The 19,892-nt window shown below is 38.7% G+C and overlaps 2 protein-coding genes across 4 annotated transcripts; both read left to right on the top strand.

Annotated features, from left to right (window-relative positions):
- The first annotated feature begins 101 nt into the window (after positions 1-101).
- pyroxd2 (pyridine nucleotide-disulphide oxidoreductase domain 2) lies at positions 102-6,181 on the top strand. The gene is made up of 16 exons (XM_015032143.1): positions 102-454; positions 698-717; positions 837-930; positions 1,574-1,647; positions 2,220-2,375; positions 2,493-2,646; positions 2,742-2,803; positions 2,890-2,987; positions 3,084-3,225; positions 3,308-3,442; positions 3,519-3,591; positions 4,219-4,372; positions 4,859-5,010; positions 5,245-5,351; positions 5,701-5,821; positions 6,038-6,181. Exons 1-16 carry the CDS (start codon positions 331-333, stop codon positions 6,106-6,108), a joined length of 1,737 nt encoding a protein of 578 aa, XP_014887629.1. The 5' UTR covers positions 102-330; the 3' UTR covers positions 6,109-6,181.
- A 2,336-nt stretch (positions 6,182-8,517) lies between these two features.
- On the top strand, positions 8,518-18,983 carry LOC106947266 (stress-induced-phosphoprotein 1). Of its 3 annotated transcripts, none has more exons than XM_015032146.1 (16): positions 8,518-8,902; positions 11,901-11,983; positions 12,071-12,151; positions 12,246-12,302; positions 12,389-12,607; positions 12,761-12,874; positions 13,078-13,123; positions 13,316-13,406; positions 14,360-14,501; positions 14,589-14,693; positions 14,795-14,888; positions 14,995-15,028; positions 15,235-15,312; positions 15,455-15,557; positions 15,641-15,762; positions 17,001-18,983. In XM_015032146.1, the coding sequence occupies exons 1-16, from the start codon at positions 8,845-8,847 to the stop codon at positions 17,134-17,136; spliced, it is 1,563 nt and encodes a 520-aa protein (XP_014887632.1). In that variant the 5' UTR covers positions 8,518-8,844; the 3' UTR covers positions 17,137-18,983. The 3 variants fall into 3 exon arrangements, with proteins under 3 accessions (XP_014887632.1, XP_014887630.1, XP_014887631.1); XM_015032144.1 differs by lacking the exon at positions 8,518-8,902 and adding an exon at positions 8,962-9,197; XM_015032145.1 differs by lacking the exon at positions 8,518-8,902 and adding an exon at positions 8,964-9,197 and having other exon boundaries at positions 12,389-12,589.
- Positions 18,984-19,892: the final 909 nt, after the last annotated feature.

Below are 19,892 nucleotides of genomic sequence, written 5' to 3'. Positions count from 1 at the left end.
AGGCTTCTGAGACTCGTGGTTAATACAGCAAGCGCGTGAAACTAAAAAGATAAAGGAAAGTCCGATGCCAGAGAAGAACGTCAGCGATATTTAAAAAAAGGAAAACTTCAATGACGGAAGTTAATCTCATCCAATCAGATCCTTAAAAAATGCCTTGTTTTACTGCTTGTCCAATCGGGTGTTGCTCTTCAGAAACGCCTTACTTTGGAAACGCCAACTTTGTCTGCGGACCGACCTACCAACTTAACAGGGTCTGATTCTGATTTCGGATGCTTAGCACAGTTCGGGAAAGGAGGCGGGACCGACGTTGGATAAGCGAAAGCTCCTGCCATGGCTGCAGCGGTGTGGACGGATCGAGGAACTCGGGCTAAGAATCTGCTGTGGATACTGATGGGATCCAGATCGAATCACACTGCTTTAAAACCCTGCTATGACGCGCTGGTCATCGGAGGAGGTGAGAAACATTGAAAAAGGCTTTTGAAAACAAAATTTGTGGTGCCAAGATTCTTACTTGTGGTGAAAAAACAACAACAACAACAACAACAAAAAAGCCTTAATCTTCCAGAAGTTGTCAGTTGGCTTTTCTTTATTTCAGTTGTGTTTAGTTTTGCAAACTTGAACTTGCACAAATCAGCCACAAGATGCACAACAAAAATTAAAATCTATTCATGTACAAAATATGTCTTCTTCTTTGCAGGACACAATGGGCTGGTGGCAGTGAGTTCACACATTTGTTTCCCAACACCTGCTGTTCAGTCTGCACACCTATACCATCTGACAACAGGTTAAATGTAATTTCGTGCGTGCGTGTGCGTGCGGCGCGCGCGTGTGTGTAGGCCGCCTATCTTCAGAAGGGAGGGGTGAAGACAGCTGTGCTGGAGCGCAGACATGTGCTGGGAGGGGCAGCTGTCACAGAGGAGATCTTTCCAGGTAGGATGAATACACTGGGAAAAATATTGGTTCACTGGGTCACAGAAAAGTGATTTATCTAAAACACACAACAGATTATGACTCCTTGCAAAGCAAGATGTTATTACCCAAACCTGTTGCAGAGCTACCTAACAACTTTATGACCTAAGGGACCTCAGTAATAAGCCTATGACAACAGTTATTATAATGAAAGATAATGTTATCTTTCATGATATAGCTTTAGGGCTATGATCATGAAAGAGATATACGGTAGTTATCTCTAACTATTCGGGTTAAATTATTGAGATTAAGAATGTGTAACAACACTATAAGCAAGCCATATGAAATACAAATGAATACAAGACAATCATTAACTATATGACCAACCATATTACGTGGCTGTATGGTTCTCGGGGATTTTCCCCAGGAAAGTCTGAGTATCGGAGACTTTATTTGTTGCAATATGGCTCTTTTTTTCTAAACTTATTTGACATTTATTTGTGTTTGCATGTGTGTCTTTTTTGTGCTAAATGTGAAATGCATTCATGAAATAGCATTCAAAAGTAGAAGATATGATAGATACCTATTTTGCTTTCATCTGTTTTTAGCTGCTCAATACACTGGTTTCATTCAATTAGAGAAAAAAAAAACCTCTTGTCTGCAGGTTTCCACTTCTCCAGGTGCTCATATTTGCTCAGTTTGTTACGACCTCACATATACAGAGACCTTGAGCTCAAGGTATAAACACCAAAATCATTTCAAAACACTTTATGTACAGTCTGAAGCAGATATTTACATAAACTGTAAAAAGATATATATTTTTTTCTTACCGTTTAGTCTGACATTAAATCAGACTACGTACCCTCCTGTTTAGATCAGTTACAATGACCAGAATTTCAATTTCTATTGTATTTTTTGTTTTGTAAATGCCAGAACAACTAGCAAGAGAAGTTTTGGGAGAATTTCTGAATCTTCTTCAAATTTAGCACATTTCTCTATTTGGGCAGAACTGCCTTTTAAACTGTATGACTTGGATCAAGCTGTGGATGGTACAAGTATTTTATACCAAAACATGTTCCTCTCTGGGACACAGAAACCGTTTACTTTCTGAATTGTACAATGGCTGGATGTTTCAATGATAGTCATGCTTGCTTATAATTACTCAGGAAAAAAAAGTGATGTATTTTTATTCAGTTTATGTAAATGCCTGGTTTAAAGTATACATATGCTTCTAATATCTAATCTTAAAATGAATATCCTTGTTTGTTTTTATATTTTTTGCTTTGTTTTTGTGTTTTATTTGTATTGAGAAACATGGATTGAAGGTATACATGAGAGACCCCCATTCTTTCACCCCCATGTTGGAGGAGGGGATGAAGGGGGCTGTACCAAGGTCCCTCACCCTTGGGTCAGATCTGGCCGAAAACCTAAATGAGATCGGCAAGTTTTCACAGAAGGATGCTAAGGTGTCTTAAGCATAATAAAAACTGTAATAAATGATACTGTGCTTTGCCTTTGTTGAATTTAATGTCTCCTTTCCTTTCCTTCACCACATCTTTACCGATTCTCTAAAATGTTCTTAGGCTTATCCAGACTTTGTTGCACATCTTAAAAAGTTAGCTAGTGCTATCCACCCTCTGCTGGATTCTCCACCTGTAGATATCAGAGGAGTTACAGCTGGTTCACTAAGGAAGAGGCTGGCTGCAACTAAGACGCTGATACCTATTGCCAAATTAGGTTTGTGGACCAAGGCAGACATTCCGAATGATCTCTTTGCATAGTCCATTACCTGAGTCACATTGTTTTGTTTTTTTTTTATTGTAAATTAAAAGGTCTGAAACTTGGAGGGAATATTCCAGACTTTTATGAAATTGTAACCGCACCCATCATGAAGGTTTGTTATATCTTAGAAAAAATAAATAAACCAGACACTCTGCTCTCTGTGTGTGTTGCTAATGACACTCCTATTTTCTGTCAAAGATTCTCACTCGGTGGTTCGATTCAGAGCCACTGAGGGCAACATTAGCTACTGACGGTGTGATAGGAGCCATGACCAGTCCTAGCAACCCCGGTAGCGGGTGAGAGGAATTTCTTTTTCACTGTAACAAATGTAGCAGAGCAGAATTAAGTGCAGACCTCTCCTAAATCTGTTATGCATTTGTCTTGCCATGAAGGTATGTGCTCTTGCACCATGTAATGGGAGAGCTGGAAAAGGAGAAAGGAGCGTGGGGTTATGTGGAGGGAGGCATGGGAGGTTTGTCTCAGGCTATAGCAAGAGCTGCTCAGTCTTACGGAGTAGACGTTTTTACAGAGAAGGTAAGGTGATCATTTAATATTTTATTTTCCTGTGTCTTTTTACGGAACCTGGTCGATTGTGTTTTCTCCGCGTCTTGGGCAGAATGTCGAACAGATCCTTGTCGGTTCAGATGGCGCAACTAAAGGAGTAGCGCTAAAAGATGGTACCGAGATTCACAGTAATGTGGTTCTGTCAAATGCCACCCCCTATGCTACCTTCAAGTACCTGACATCGAAGGTAATACTGCGAATCCCCATCTCATGTTAGCAGAGCAGAAGGCAATGTGCAGCTGATGCGTCTGCTCTCTCCGTAGGGTGCTCTTTCTGAAGAGTTCATCAAAGCTGTAGACCAGGTAGACTACACTTCACCTGTTACAAAGATTAACGGTGAGTCTATTCCGCTTCTGGTGAAGTTGTTTTTATTAAAGTTTCTATGAAATCTATCCTGTAGTGAAGTAAAGCAGAATTCAAAAGGGATTGTCTACGAGGTGTAGAGAAGGCTCTGTATGGACGGCTGTTGACCTTCTAAAGTCCTGTAAGGCCTCTTTCACTTGTATGTGGTTTGCGAATTAGATGATAGTTTATGCATTGCGTAGGCAGTTGCAGTAATCACTGAACTGTGTGAAAACGTGTAATAAAGATGTTAGATGGACAGACTAATAAACTGCTACCATCTTCTTTCTTAACTTTATTTTAATGTGGAGAGAAAACTTGAACCAACATCCCTGGCAAATACAATACACACAATTTAAAAGTTGAGTGGAAAAGGCATTGAATTCTCAGCAAAAACCCATTTTGGTTTGGTCGAGAAACTTTGGTTCAAAGTTTAAAAGTTCCAAAGTGTAATTGGTTAAAATACCTGCCTTTAATAATTTGCATTTGTGAGCAAAAATAGGTGTCAGTATAGTGTATATCCCCCCCCCCCCAGGTGCCAGAACTCGTCTCTTCCTGAAAAAGTGGCAAAAAACTCAGATTGTTGTTTTTGTTTACTTTTCTTGTCGTCTGCTTTTGTAGTGGCATTGGACAAATTACCAAACTTCCTGGCATCACCCACACCAGACGATAAGCCTGGACCCCACCATCAGTGCTCAATACACCTGAACTGTGAAAACGTGGACATACTTGAGGCTGCATATAAAGATGCCATCAATGGACGTCCCTCAGCGAGGTTTGACTTTATTCCTCATTCCTTCAAACTCAATTCGTGTGGATGAATGGGAAAAAAAACCTGGAAAAACACATTTACTGTATAAATTAGTTTTAAGTTGATATGGATGAAAGATATGTCATCAACCCTGCTGCCTCTAAAGTTTTTATATTTCAAGATTATCAGGACAAATTCCTAAAGGCGACCAATAAGTTTATTTGTGCATCAAGTCATTTAAAGGATCTTTTTTCAGCGACATATATTTTATATGTATCACATAGATGTGATACAAATATAGACAAACGTAACATCATCAGATCTGGTTATTATTTGACTATTTGCACAAGTAAAAAATGTCATTATGTTTACAAACCGCTTCCTATATGTCGGTTATTAAAAACAATCTGTTTACCACATACAATATTAAAGATATCTACTATGTTCACTGCTTGTAGCTTAACAAAAAAATTCCCACCTTTTACCAAATGATGTTCTCTTTGCCTGTAGACCTATGCTGGAGATGACTATCCCATCTGTTTTGGACCCCACTCTAGCGCCCCCTGGCTGCCATGTTGTGTCATTGTTCACTCAGTTTACCCCCTACCACATCAAAGGCAGGGAGTGGACCCAGCAGGACAGAGAGGACTTTGGAGACACCGGTTAGAAACACAAATTATTCTTATACTAAAATCATATATTCCTTTTAACTTATTCTCTTTTCTATGTAAAAGGTGATGACAAGTTGGCTGCAGACTATGTTTTTTTTTTTTAAGAGCCTCTTCTTTCTAAAATTAAAAAAATGTGTTTAAAAATATTGGTTATCTTTAGAACTGTTTTGATAAACCTGTATCAGTAAAAACAAAAAAATAGTCTGTCTTTGTCTGCTTTTGTAGTTTTTGACTGGGTGGAACAATACGCCCCTGGGTTTAAAACCTCCGTTGTGGGCAGAGAAATCCTGTCTCCCCCTGACCTGGAGAAGATCTTTGGACTCACTGGCGGGGTACAAGCTGTACACTGCACACATTATGGATGGGAAGCCATTTGAATGTTGACATAGAGCCCGTTTGCTTGACACAATCAGCTCTTCACTGAAGGGGGAAGTAATTTGAGTCCTTCATGGGGCCTGTTGTGTAAGCGGTTAATGGTTATAGGCACTTTTACACAAACCTATAAATGAGAGTCAAAGTTCAGCTGAGCCTTTTTTTTTTTTTTTTTTACCTCACAGAGCTTTGTTTCGTCATTGTGCATGTGTGTTTTTCTGTTTTAATGTGGCACCCATCAAACAAAAGAGTGTGCATGGTTATGTAAACTCCAATGCGAAAGCATCCAACATGAGTTTGTTTTCACAGAATATCTTTCATGGATCAATGTCTCTGGACCAGCTCTACCTAGCGCGACCTTTGCCCTCACTTTCAGACTACCGCTCACCAATTAAAGGACTCTATCTGTGTGGCAGTGGCTGTCATCCAGGTTTGCCGTTTCATTTTAACTGGATAATAAACTGCATTTACAGAATCATTTTTTTCACTTTATAGCAAAGTAATGGGAATTTTAATTGTTTTATGTGGTTACTGTTGATGAATATTTAATGAACCTTTGAGTTTGAAGTTACATTTTCATTGCTGCTTTGTTTGTCTGCTCATTGAGTAGACAGTGTGTGATTTTCATGTGTTTGGTGATTCACAGGTGGCGGTGTGATGGGTTCTCCAGGCTGGAACGCAGCACTCACTGTTATATCTGATTTGAAGCGTCGCTGAGAATTGTGACAGCATTACTGCAAAAGCATACATTAAAATCTTCTATACTACATATCTACATTTGTTAAAAAAACAACAACTTTAAAGTTCAAAATTAAAAATTGCAACCGACACTCCATTCTTGCATAAATACTCACATACTCCTTGAATGTCACATTCTGTGATGTTCCACAAACAGACTTCAATGTATTTACTAGAATAGTTAGTGACGTATCAATACCAAGTAGCACTTAATTGGGTAACACTTTATTTGAAGGGGGTTGAATAAGACTGACATAACACTGTCATAAACATGACATATCACATGTCATGAACATGAATAAGCCTTCATGAATATTTATGACTGTTGTCATAAAGCGTCATTCGGTAAATTATGACACTTTTAATACAAAGTTGACATTATTCAAAATGCCGTTGTTATGACAACTTGACATTAACCAAGAAATCATTACTGATATAAATTTGTTATAAAAGAATTACTGATTGCACTTTAAAAATTAGGTAACTTTATGTTATTAAAGGTAAAGTTTAAACAGTAATGATTTCCTAGTTAATGTCAAGTTGTCATAACAAAGACATTTTGAATAATGTCAACTTTGTATTAAAAGTGTCATAATTTACCGAATGACGCTTTATGACAACAGTCATAAATATTCATGAAGGCTTATTCATGTTTATGACAGGTGTTATGTCATGTTAATGAAAGTGTCATGTCAGTCTTATTCAACCCCCTTCAAATAAAGTGTTACCCTTAATTGTGAAGCAAGAGTCAAGCATTGCCCTGTATTGAGCTCCATGTATCTGTCAATCAACTCTGACCTACTTCCATGTCTTTGCTGAAGAGAAGTAGCCCCACAGCATGATGCTGCCACCACCATGTGTTCAGGAGGATGTTAGGTTAGCATTTTGCATGTGGGGCAAAATGTTAATTTTCAGTACCGTTTGACCATACATAGTTGTGACAAACTACAACTACTTGCTGAAGCTTTCTTCTTGCCATCCTTCCACAAAGACCAGATTTGTGGGAAACTTGACCAATAGGTTTTTTTTTTTTGTCAACAGGTTCTCCCACCTAAAAAACTAGTCTTTGCTGCTCCTCCAGGGTTACCATGGTAATCTTGACCACTTCTCTGATTGTTGGCCCCTTTTCCTAACCTGTCAGTTCACAGAAGCCACGTCCTGCTGGTCTCCAGCTGTGCCTGGGTAGTATCCATACCATTTAAGGGGTATAGATACTTGTTTAAAGGAATATATTTGATTACGTCTTTATTTTGGGGTTATTTTCTGCAACCATGGATGAAAGAAATCAAATCTTATCCTATAGACATTTAATGAAGGTGACAATGAAAATGGTCTGTGGGACAGGTTTTGCAGTTATCTTTTTAGACTACTGTGACTTTGACATTGCTTGATCATAAGAAACACATTTTGATTTGGAAAAGTAGTTAATGTGTATCAGATTAATCAAGTGGAAGTAAGTTTTTACACAAGTATCAGCTAAAGGTGAGCATACAAAAGCTTGCATGTTCCTCAAAAGTGATATTTTAAGGTGATCTTTAACACCGTTATCTAGATGTTTACAATCATGAAAGTGATGTACAGTGAAATTTTTAGGTTTGAAAATGTTTAAATAAATTCAAGCAAAGCTGTTTACAAAACAAAGCAAATTATTAATATCTCCCATCTGTGTGTTGTCTGTATCCTGTTATATGTGCAGCATCACATGCACAGCCATAACTTCAGCAGCGTTTGGACTAGTGGCAGGTACATGGACAGGTCACCAGTCAATCACAGGACAAACAACCACACATTCACACACTTTTACCTAAGGGCAATTTAGAGAGACCAGTTAACCTAACATGAATATTTACATATTTATGTATTGCAGGAGGAAGCCAAGAGTTCCCAGAGAAAACGTACACATACAGGGTCAGAACATGCAAACTCCATGCAAAAAGACCCTAGGCTGGGATTCAGCAAGGTCCGCCTTGATGCAACACTAACAACTGTGTCAGCATTCAGTCTGCAGTCAGTAACTTAACAATAGTCTGCAACTGCATGTTTTTGTTGTGTAGCTCTACATCATTATTTAACCAGTTGGTACAATTCTTAGTGCAGTAATCCCCCAGAGAAAACCTCTAGATTACTTGGGGGAAAAAAAGTGATACTATTCACAAACCCTTTTGAAATATAAATATTGTAAAAGTTTATTCAGGGAAGCCAATTGTAAACGCCTACTTAGGGAAGTCTGCACATTCAGAAAAATGAAACAATGTCATATTCATATGAACATCTAGATTAACAATGATTTGAGCTGCAGCAAATGAAACATTTGCAGTCACAAAAGTAACAATCCAGAGTCAGGCGTGGGAACAATTATCCAGTGACGGTTGACGATCCCTGTATTATTTTTGCTTTTTTTATTTTTATTTTTTATAACTGTTATGCACGATTAATATATCTGCATAATTACTTAATTTTGAGAGAAACACGCAAACTAGTAAAGAAGAGAATCAAAACCATCCTGTTCCCCGTCCAGCAGGTGTCTGTGTCCTGTGCCTTTAAGACGCTGCTCAGGGTGGACCCAGCGTCGGGCGTTTTGACGCTCAGGAAGCGGATTAAACCACCGAAGATTCCCGCAGATAGCGATTTTCCCAATGTGTGAAAAAGGTCTCCACGCCGACTTAAACCATAGTTAAAACATTTTGGGAGATTTATTTTAGAGGATAATGCTGGATGGTTGCGCTCATGAAATTCACCAGAGATATATGCCGGCTGTTGGGACTCGGAAGCGGTAAGAAAACGTCCCTCTTTTGAAAACTTTCATGAGCTCACCACAAGTTTAGAGCCCGACAATAGCAACGCGATGAACGAACTTCGGAACTCGTTTAGCATGCGGAACGTTAGACTGGTTTGCGTTTGTTATTGCGCGTCTCACTGGTTTCTGTCGAGCGACTCAAATGGAATTCGTGTAACAATGAAAAGTTTCCATGTTGCCAGTTCCTCCCTTTCCCCACATCTTGTTAACTCGCTTCTAGGGAGTCTTTACGTTCACCTACGACAGATTCAGACAGTGTTTTGTACATCAGGTAAGGTCTTTGAATGTTAAATGTACCGATGCGAGAGGTATGTGGTGTATTAAAAGACAAAATAAACAGGATAAGTTTCCTGTTCGCGTTGGTATGAAAACAATGCTTCAGATAGGTGGCATACTCTTCCCTGTGGGTGTATTTATGTAAGACGAGACAGGTTGTGTGTCTCTGAAGTTGGCCTAAGCTAGGTTCCTCTTTTTTCTCCCCCAATCATGATGTCATGTTTTGTTCAACAGGATGCATGTATGTTAGAGTTGCATTAGAGGCAGCTGAGGATCCATAAATAACCCCTTCAACGCTCTTATAGGACACAGGTGTTATTGATTATGTGATCAAATTTCAGGCTTTTTCGCTCATTTGCAAACTAGTAAACATTTGAGTTGGCTCATGTTTCACAATTTTCCACCCCCCCTCCTTTCGCCCCCCAAGAGCTCTAACTAAAAACAGTCATGCCTTCAAGCTGCATTTAGTTGTAGCAAAATGCAGCTGAAATGCACCTGTGAGTCCTTTAAAATCCATTGACATTTTTCTAACTGCAAACTAGCAATGAAGCTTATTTTCTGTCCAGCCCACCAGTTCCCAAAGATACACTGTCATTTTTGCATTCCTGTGGAAAGAGCTCACCTTTCAACCGCACTCTGATTTGGGAAGTTTCTCCAAACAGAAGAAACAGAGGCTCTTTTGTTGCCTTTGTCCACAAATCTTGTATCATTTAAGTGTTCAGAGAGCATTCCACCAAGGTAATCCTTGAACAGAAAGTCAGATTCGGTGACATTTGAGACTTTTGTCATTGGAGAAGTGTGGCACACATGAACAGCTGACTTTATTCCCTGTTCTCACTCACTACATGTTTGTGTTTTCTGCTGCATTCCAGTGCTGGATTCTTTATCTAAACGCTTCAATTTTTAGATGCAAGAGGGGTTAAAAAGGTCTGGGTTCCTTCAGCTGGCTTTATGAGGATTCCTTTTACTTTCTGCATTGTTGACGAGAGCTGCTGCGCCCAGCAGCACACACATAAACATTGAGAGAATCAGGAAGCCCAGAGGCTCCATGTCTTTTTTTTTTTTTTTTTTCCCCTTCTTTCCCAACCTCCCAGAAAAGATTGAGTGTGCTGTATAGATGCATTTCAAAGGCAAAATTGTCCATCCCGGCTTTACGAGTCACAACATGAGTCACAGACCAAGTATGGATTTGTCATTCTCCACAACACTTTGCTGAACCAATAGAAATCTGACACCGCAAAGTTTCCCTTTAGGCCCGTTTTTTTTGTCTAATTTTTTTTTTTTTTTTTTTTTTTTTTTTGTCTTGTGATTTGTCTCCATGTTCTCTGCTTGGAGAAACGGCAAAGCTTGTATCTGCTCTATGCCCAAACAATAGACCCCTACTTTAAAAAGCCAGTGTCTGCTCTGTAGGTCATATTTAGCCAGGTTTCAGAGAAACTGTAGTCCTCGAAGCGACTGTTTGTGGTATGTGATGGCTAAACTGTTCCTCTTGCTTAAGACCAGAGAAACGACATGAATTGAACTCGTTGGGCAGTTTTCAGTTCGGCATTGTTGAGCATTCCTGGTTCTCAGAAAGCGTTTAATAATAACTATTCTCCTTTTCACCACCCACAGTTATAATTTTTAAAATGTTTTATTTGTTACTAAAACCTAGAGCGGATAAACCTGAATATGATGGAGGAGCATATTTATCCTGCATTCAGATGGCAGAGCTTTTAATACAAGATCTGTTTGGATGCTTATTGGAGGAGTAGATTGAGTTATCAAAATGCATCACTTGACATTCAAAATCTGGAAACAAAGGATTTCTTAAGCTGTACTTTGGATTAATAGGACAATCTGTGATTTGAAGGTGGAAAAAAAGTCTAGCATTAACCTTTAAGCCTGAGGGTCACAACTGTCTGTTTCTCATTTTATAGTACAGGAATGCTGCATTGTTTGCTGTCAGGGTAGGTTGTTGTTCAACTGTGGTCTAACCATGGGATTATGAGATTCTGATAGTATGACAGCCCCGAGTAAAAATAGCATGGGATCAGAGTATCTCCAAAAAGTTTAAAACATGACATAATCTAAGAGATTTTCCTTAAAATGGAAAATTAATATTTATTTTTACTGCTGTTTGAATAACAATAATGAAAGTATAATGATTTTGGCATTAATCAACTTTATTGTCACCTTATAGACTAAACACCTATTGAATCTAGTTTTTCAGTGCTTGTTGTATGGATTTAGCCTAAGTGTAATTGGGAAAATATTATTATTTAGACTGGTTTATCCACGACTGTGCTTTCTTGTAAATAAACACTTAATGAAATGCCAGAGATGGCTGAAAGTCCACATCTATTGTCCATGGACTTGTGCTGCAGAGTAACCTTAAAAAGAAAAAAGCATGCATCATCTCATAATTTAAGTACATGATAGAAATGTAAAAATATTTTAACCCTAGCAGTAGATGTGGAAAGCTCATCTACTGGAAAGTCTTTTTTTTTTTTTTTTTGGAAATTGATGGGAAAGCTAAAGATATTACATGATGACATGATGATTTGCTTACATTTTTTTAATTTAATCTCTGAGATTAAGACTGGCTAAAATACTAGCACAGATCTTCCATGTTAAAAACAAATTGGAACAAAAACTCAAAACACTCAATTTACAAATGAATTCAAGTCACAGTGACTTGTGTGTTGTTTCCCAACAGGCCCTGCTGTGCAGCAACAGGAGGAGCCAATGGACTGTGTTGCTGCAACCTCTGACCCGTGTCATGATGCCACTTTATCACAGGTACAACGTCATCCTGACCAAAACTGCTTTGACAGCAAAAGCTATGCTATAATGTGCAGAGCTAAACTACTGTGTGTGTTTGCCCAGAATGCATTAAATGGAGAGGATGATCTCAGCGAAGAGGATAAGGTCAGACAGAAAGCAGAGCGACGCCGAGCAAAGAGGAAGGTGAGCAATCAAATGCACTCCTAAAAAAATTGACTCTACTCCAGTTTGTTTTGCTACATATAAATGATGCCGTGGATTACTCTTAATGTTTTAGCGCCGCCGGAAACGTAAGAAGCAAGAGCAGATCAAGCAAAATGACGGCGCTGAACAGGTAGCCCTTGCGTTTCCTTTACGAAAATATTCCACGTTTTCATTTTTCTGTTCGAATGCGATTGTATATATGATCTCACACATTAGGACGAAGAAGAGGACGGTGGTGCAGAGTCTGAGCTGGATGAGAGCGAGTCAGAAGCAGACATTGCTGAAGAGGAAAAACAAAGAGCCACAAAAGAGGAGAACAAGGAACCTAAATCTGCTGCTCCTAACAAGCACAATGCAACTCCAGTTATGGCTCCTGCAGGACTCAAGCAGAAGACAAAAGCCAACTCAACTGAAGAGGTACTGAGCATGAATGAGGTTATTGCACATTGTCAAATGCTATTATTGTTGTCATAAACCCAGAAGACTTGCATTATGTTTAGTTTTTTTTTTGTTTTGTTTTGTTTTGTTTTTTGTTTTAAGCCAGAAGATGAGTGATCTAAGAGCTGTTTAACATTTTGTGTTTTACAGGAGCCGGAGTGGGATGTGAGCAGTGCCTTCTTCGCTAATGCTGCTAGCCATATCAAACCCAAAGGATCTAGTCGCAAGTCCAAAGAAAACAAGGAAAATGAGGCCAGAAAAGAGGTAAATGAAATGATAAATTGGTGCAAAACAACAACGATCTCTTTACTTATCCTGACGTGGTATTGTGTTCATCTGGCTGGTCCAAAGTCTTATTTAACGGGGAACAACTGGACTCTGGACTATGGACTGTATTATAATACCCCTGTCTGTTTGTCCACTGTCAAGCATGTGGCATGATGAAAGTATTATTATTCTGTTTGTAGACAAACATAACTGACAACATGACCAAGAAAAGTGCATCGCTGACGGGTAAGGAAAGTTTTTTGTGAAATCTTGCCACATAAGCAATAGTTAAATTGATTTTTTTCATTTAAACATCAACAGAGGCTTTGAGAAGATTATTGATTACAAATTCTTTTCTACAAACGTCATCTGTTATAGCAGTCAGGCCTTCAGGCCAGTATTTTAACTGAAAGTTATTTACAATTCTTTGTCTTGCAGAAAAAGGGATTAAACTGGTGCAGGAAGGACAGTATGCACAAGCAGCCTGCATGTTTACGGAAGCCATAAAGTGTGACCCAAAGGATTACAGGTACATCTTCTGACAGCTGTGTCATACTTTGCTTTGAATTTGGTTATGTTACAACCACAAACTCTAATTATTTTTTCAAGATCAAGACCTAAGAAGTGTGTCGAACATTTGCTTTATTCTCCTCTTAGTCAGTACAGTGCATATCCACATTTTGTTGCAGTTACTTTTGCACAACTCCTGGGGTGTGTCTCCACCAGCTTCCAAACAGAATTACTTTAGTCCATTTGTCCTGGTTAAGAAGCTCAATTTCTGTTATTCTGGATGCAGAATGTGAACAGCAGTTTAAGGCTTCCCACAGATTCCTAATTGAATCTGGGTCTGGATTTGAACTTGAACCATATTGTTGCCTGTGGACTGAAAAGCTTTGTTTCTGTCTCTGACTGCAGCACTTTGTTCCATGAGGTGCTCCAGTTAGGCATGTGGATTGAACAGTCTCTGTGAGATGTTGAATGCCTGAGATATTGTTTTATAATATTAACCTCCTTTTAAATTTTTCCCCAACTTTGCACATAACCTGTCTGTTATGTTCCTCAGTCTAACAAACCTCTGAGGCTTTCACAGAACAGCTGGATTTGGTTTAAATTAAATTACTTTAGAGTGAATTCTATTTACTAATTAAATGACTTCTGAAGATAATTGGTCGCTCAGCTTGTTATTCAGGGGTGTTGAATTAAAGTAGCCTGGAAACAAATGGAAACCACACTTCAGATATTTTTGAGAGAAAAATAATTGTTTTATTCCCTATTTATAATTATGCACCAGTTTGTTCTATCAAAATACAAAATGCATTGAAGTTTGTAGTTGCAATGTGACAAAACATGGAATGTTTGGCAGACATGAATACAATTGCAAAATATTTTGCAATTATATTTAGTATGTGGGTTTACATGTATTAAAGTGTGTTTTATACAGTTTTCCCCACCGTCTTTCATTTTTAAATCTCTTTCATGCAGGTTCTTTGGAAACCGCTCGTATTGCTATTACTGCTTGGAGCAGTATCCTCAGGCGCTGGGGGATGCAGAACGCTCCATTGAACTGGCTCCAGAGTGGGCCAAAGGATACTTTCGCAAAGGCAGAGCTCTTATTGGCATGAAGGTGGGCACAGAGCATTATAGTTATGAATATATACACAACAAACATCCCAATCTGTGAGTACAAACTCTTTGTATGCTTGTGTTGTAGCGGTACAGTGAGGCAGAGAAGGCTATGGAGCAAGTGTTAAAACTGGACAAAAACTGTGAAGAGGCTGTCAATGATCTCTTCAGCTGCAAAGTCCTTCAGCTAATGGTAAATTCATCAAGTTTTCTCTTTCTAGATGCAATTGGAATTTATGGGGAGACTTTTGGACTCGTTTCCTGATGATGGCATTTTTTTTTATTCTGTCTTAGGAGTTTGGGTTTGAAGAGATGCAAAGTGTTGCACTGCTGGAGAGATTTTCATCTGTGCAGGCTGTTTTGGCATCTTGTTCAGATGCACCAAGAGGTAAAAAAAATAAAATAAAAAATCACAACATTATACAAATGCTGTTCTGTATGCCTTGCATTTATATGTATTATAGCAATGTCATATTTTTATTATATCATTGCAGCTGGAGGCCATGATGCATCAGTTGTGCAACCAGGGTAGGTGACCTTTGTTCAAACTATGGGTTCTCAATGACTCAAGAAGTGTTTTTGGCCATTTTATTTTTAAATGTATATTTTTTTTTATATTTGAACCTTTTTAAAAATGTAACCTGTTGTAATAAATGAGACTTCAGGCCTGTGATTGGACTGTGTATCCAGTTATTATAATGTATTAAGTCATATTGTTTTTCATGTTATTTTAGAAGCCCTTGTCCTTCTCTCTGGGTGGGAAATGTGACAACAGAAATAACGGAAAAACACTTATGGGACCTTTTCAAAACGTATGAATTTAATGTGGTACAGTATTCAATGCATTCTCATTTATGGGTTGAATTTCTGGGTTCTGTATAATTGGTCTTGCACAGAAATTTAGGATGGCAAGTTTTTAACCACAGTGGATAATCTGATGTCTGTACACTGCAGGTATGGAGACATAGAGAGCATCCGTGTGCTGCATGAGCGATTCTGTGCCTTTGTGAATTTTAGGAACGCAGACATGGCAACCCGAGCTATGGAAAAACTAAACGTCAGTGGTTGTTTATTTTCACACTTGTAATGCCTTTCTTGATCCAGTCTTTTTAGTCTCAATGCAAACATTCGCTTCTGCAGGGGTACTACATTGAAAACACACGTTTAGTTGTAAGGTATCCAGACCGCCGCACTCAGAGGGTCCTTCCCATTCCACTTAGGACTTTTTTCCCTGTCACACAGCAAGCAGGGACAGGAGCTGGGTAAGAAACATGCTTTTAAACTTTTTTTTTTTCTTGTTTTAAGACAACAGTTTATGGAAGTTTTCATATCCTTTTAACTGTTCTGCATTTTCCTACCACAAGTGCATTTTGTTGCCCTTCTATGTGATAAAACAACAGAAGTATTATAATGAAGTGAAATGAAGATGGTAGGTGGTTTAAGATTTTAAAAAAGAGATCTGATACATGTGGTGTGTATTGCTCTTTTTTACTTTGCCTTTCCCTAAATGAAATTTGCTGCATTGAGTCCACCGCTGATGTTTCCACAAAGCAACTTCATTTATGCAAAAGTTTGTTGGAAAGCACCAGTGAACAAACTGGTGCAAAACCAAGGAAAACACCAACCTCCTTACAGATAACTCTTAATGCTTTAAAGCTGGGTTAAGTTGTAAAACCTTATTCCGCGCTCACAGAGCATCCATCAAAATAAAAACGGTATGTGCAAACCTTTTAAGACCTGGCCGGCTACCTAGAATGACAGACAGGGCAAAGAGAGGCTTAATCAGTGGGAGGGGCCCAATTACCACTGGACAAGAAAGGTAAAACAAAGCTCTGCACAACACCCTAGGCACACAGTCTGTCACTTCTAAGCATAGTCATGTGGGGACTTTTTTTTTTTTTTTTAGAAGAGAAAAGGAAATTTGTCAGAGGTGAAAGTTAGTTGGGTTAGGGTTAGACAGACTCAACAGTAGGAGAAAACATGTTACAGGCAGTAAATCTTCAGAGTATGGGACAGTGGTTCACCTTCCAGCAGGACGAGCCCAAAACATACAACCAGAGTTGCCATGAAACTTAAGTTATTAATTTGTCAGAATCCAGACCTAAATCTGTAGCAAAGCTTGACCCATTCCATAAAGACTGGGCAAAAATGTCAACCTTTCAGTGTGTTAAATTGGCAGAAGTTATGCTAAAGATTTGCAGCAAAGGGAAATTGACTCAAGGGAGTTGGAATTGAGTGCAAATGTTTATGTTGTTCCGCTCTGCAATTGCGTATTATGTTGTTGGTCTATCACATAAAATCCCAAAAGACATTGACATCTTTCACATTACAGCCCAAAATTCAAAGTCCACACAACCCAAATACTCAAGCAAGCCCTTATGCAGCTTGTCCTTATCTTCTCCACTAAGTCAACAAAGGATTTTTCTGTCTCCGTTGACAAAGTAGTTGATGTGCTTCCATGTGATCTTTTTCTCTGTGTCTTTTCTCTTCATATTCTCAGTCCTCGGCGACGTGGCCCAGTTAATGGAGATGAGTGTTACTTTTGGAGAACTACCGGGTGCCATTTCGGGGATAAATGTCGCTATAAACACTTTCCTGACCAGAAAGGCAAGGACAGGAAACCCTGGCAGCCTTGAGCTCGGTTCAAGCTCTGCCTCGTCGGTGCTTGGGGGGCGGGGGAAACGGAGTTGCTCCAAAATCCGCCTTCAAAGCTTGAACGGACCACAACAGGATCTCTGGACTAAAAATATTTTTTTTATTAAAAAAAATCAGAGGCAGGTAGAGACTTGGAATGTGAAGGTGGTTCTGTTACCCAAAGATCCAAATGGATGCCTTTGCTCAAAAGTACAAAATGACCCAGAGAGCAACACACAGTCACACTTGCAGCCCTGCTGAGACTTGCTTTTCTCTCTGAAAGCGACTCTAAACTCTAGATCAGTTGATGGAAGTGAAATTTTCTCGGCCGACTGTTGAGGGGGTGGAAAATCATGACTATGATGCAGGTTATGAAATATACACTTATGGGGACAACAAGGAGCTTTTTAAGAATGCTAATTAATCTCAGTTTGAGAACTCTGCCTAGTTTAACTCATTTTCCACATTTGCCTTTATTTCACATAAATGTGCAGGTGATATTTTGAGTTGGGTTTGTGCCATTATATCAGCAACTGACCAAAGACTTTAGGATGAAGTTACTTGAAAAGTCAGTATTTCCCCTATGCAACTGAATTATGCAGCCTTAGTCATGATCATTATATCAGCGTAAGTAAATAACTAGACTGAAAGACAATACAACAGCTGGACAGATAGGTGAAGTGAATAATTCATTATGGTTGTGTTTAGACTGAGCGTCCTCATAATGCCTGTAAAGCATATTAATGTCAAAAAGTGGCCTTCTCATCCTATCTGAAAACAGTTCTGCTTGTTTAAAGGCTGTAATACCTCATTGGAGTCTGAGAAGTTTTTTTTGTATTGAAGTTTCAAAGCCTGTAATTTTTTATGTTCAACTGGATCGCATGACACAAGGTGGGCTGTGCTTCAGTTCAGCTAGGTGAATAATTTGATGGAAGATAAAACTTTATCTTTTTACAGGTAAGATCTTTAGGTTGGCAGATTATTTTTTTCCTCAACATTTATTTTAGGTCTGTGCAAAACAAAAAGTGTCGGATGCATGTCTCCCGCCTCTGGGACGGACAGGTATAAGAAACATTAATGCATATAATTTCTGAACCGTTTGAAAAGCAGTGTTTGTGACCTTTGGCCTCCATGGCAGTATTTCACTAAGCTGAAGAATCAGATGGCTTTAAGTGTCAACACTAGAAAGTGAATTACACATTTGCTGGCATGTGCTTTTTATCACCCACTTGGCAACAACTAAAGTCCACACTACATTCACTAGTGAACTATGCACTGCGTAGGAAAAGTATTTATTTAGCTATTTATAAATATATTCCTTTTTTTTTGGTTAAACAACACTTTACAAACCAAGTCTAGGTTCTTATTCACACTCTCTCCCCCTTCTGTTCATTTCTGGTGCAGATTAACAGCGATTTGGTGAGAACCTTGTCACATGCTGCACTTCTGCTTTTCTTGTAGACTTTTTGCTTTGTGGTTGGAGCTTGTGACAAAAGGACTTAAACTGTGAAACTACACTTGTTTGTAACGTGCTAGTTTCTAAAGTAATTGCTGTTCAACATTTTAAATACTCTTTTTGCAGTGCATTAAATTTACACCTACCACTTGATTAAACCATGCTATTTTTAAATTGTATTTGTAGAAATATTTCAATCTGGACTTCTAAATGTTTCTCGCTCTGTGTACTTTTATTTTCTTCACTTTTATTTAGAATTATTTTATTAAAATGTATTTCAAGTTATGAATATGTACAACAAGAGCACTGCGATTCTGTTAATCTACCAAAAACTTTGTATTTTTCTGTAATGCAAATAAGAGTTTTATATTTAATAAATATCTTTGTCCCATCTGCTGAGTTTTTGCATGTAGTTTCATCTCCTCCACAAGGTGGCAGGGTTGCACTGAAATGTCAAAATGGGCTATCCCGCCACATGCTTTGCATACACATTTTTCATTTTTAATTATGAGGAACCACCATGTGTCTTGAAGTAACTTCTGCTGCTAACATGCTTGCTGGTGTGGGGACAGCATGGTTACCCTCTCATCACTCAGAGGACACACTTGTGTGGCCGCCGTGAAGTAATGAGTTGAGCAAACCGCCCAGACCAAAGAAAGATGCAGGCGGCCCTGAGAATATGTGGGAAAAGGCAACCAAAGGGGCCATAGATGACATTTTAAAAAGAGAATCTGTGGCCTGATGACAGCTGATGTAAACGTACACCATGCTGCAAGATTAAGTGGTATGCCTCATTAGGGGAACTCTGTGAACATGGACTGCTCAACATGTGAAAACTTTTACAAATCAGATTTTTTTTTTGTATGCATATTCTGAACAACAAAAAAAGGTGTGATGCATATAGTATGTATACACCTAATTTCCTTTTCACATGTGGATTATGAGTAAAATTTAGAAAATGAGATGGGCCCTTGGGGGTTTCCTTTTGTACTAGTGTTCAGTCCACTGGAGCCTATACATGAAGACCAGTACCAAGCTTGGTTAAGCTATACAGATCTGGAGTGCAATGTTTTATTTAACTTAATACTCAGGAAAAGCCAAATAAGCATATCAAATACCAGTTTTGCACATTTAACACATTGTAATCTTGAATTATCCTATTTAGAGAAAAACACCATAAATGTGAGACTGAGTCTAGACTTTAGACTATTAAATCATTTCAGGTGATGAACTCAGAGCTGCAGGTAACCCATCAGCCATTGCACTTTTGCCCGCACTGTATCTGAAGAAAAAAAAAATAAA

Source organism: Poecilia latipinna, unplaced genomic scaffold (assembly GCF_001443285.1).
Source record: "Poecilia latipinna isolate Pla-1442-1.1 unplaced genomic scaffold, P_latipinna-1.0 Scaffold232, whole genome shotgun sequence".
Taxonomy (NCBI): Eukaryota; Metazoa; Chordata; class Actinopteri; order Cyprinodontiformes; family Poeciliidae; genus Poecilia; species Poecilia latipinna.
The sequence above is the reverse complement of the archived record's forward strand: the minus strand, read 5'-3'. Positions and strand labels throughout refer to the sequence as shown.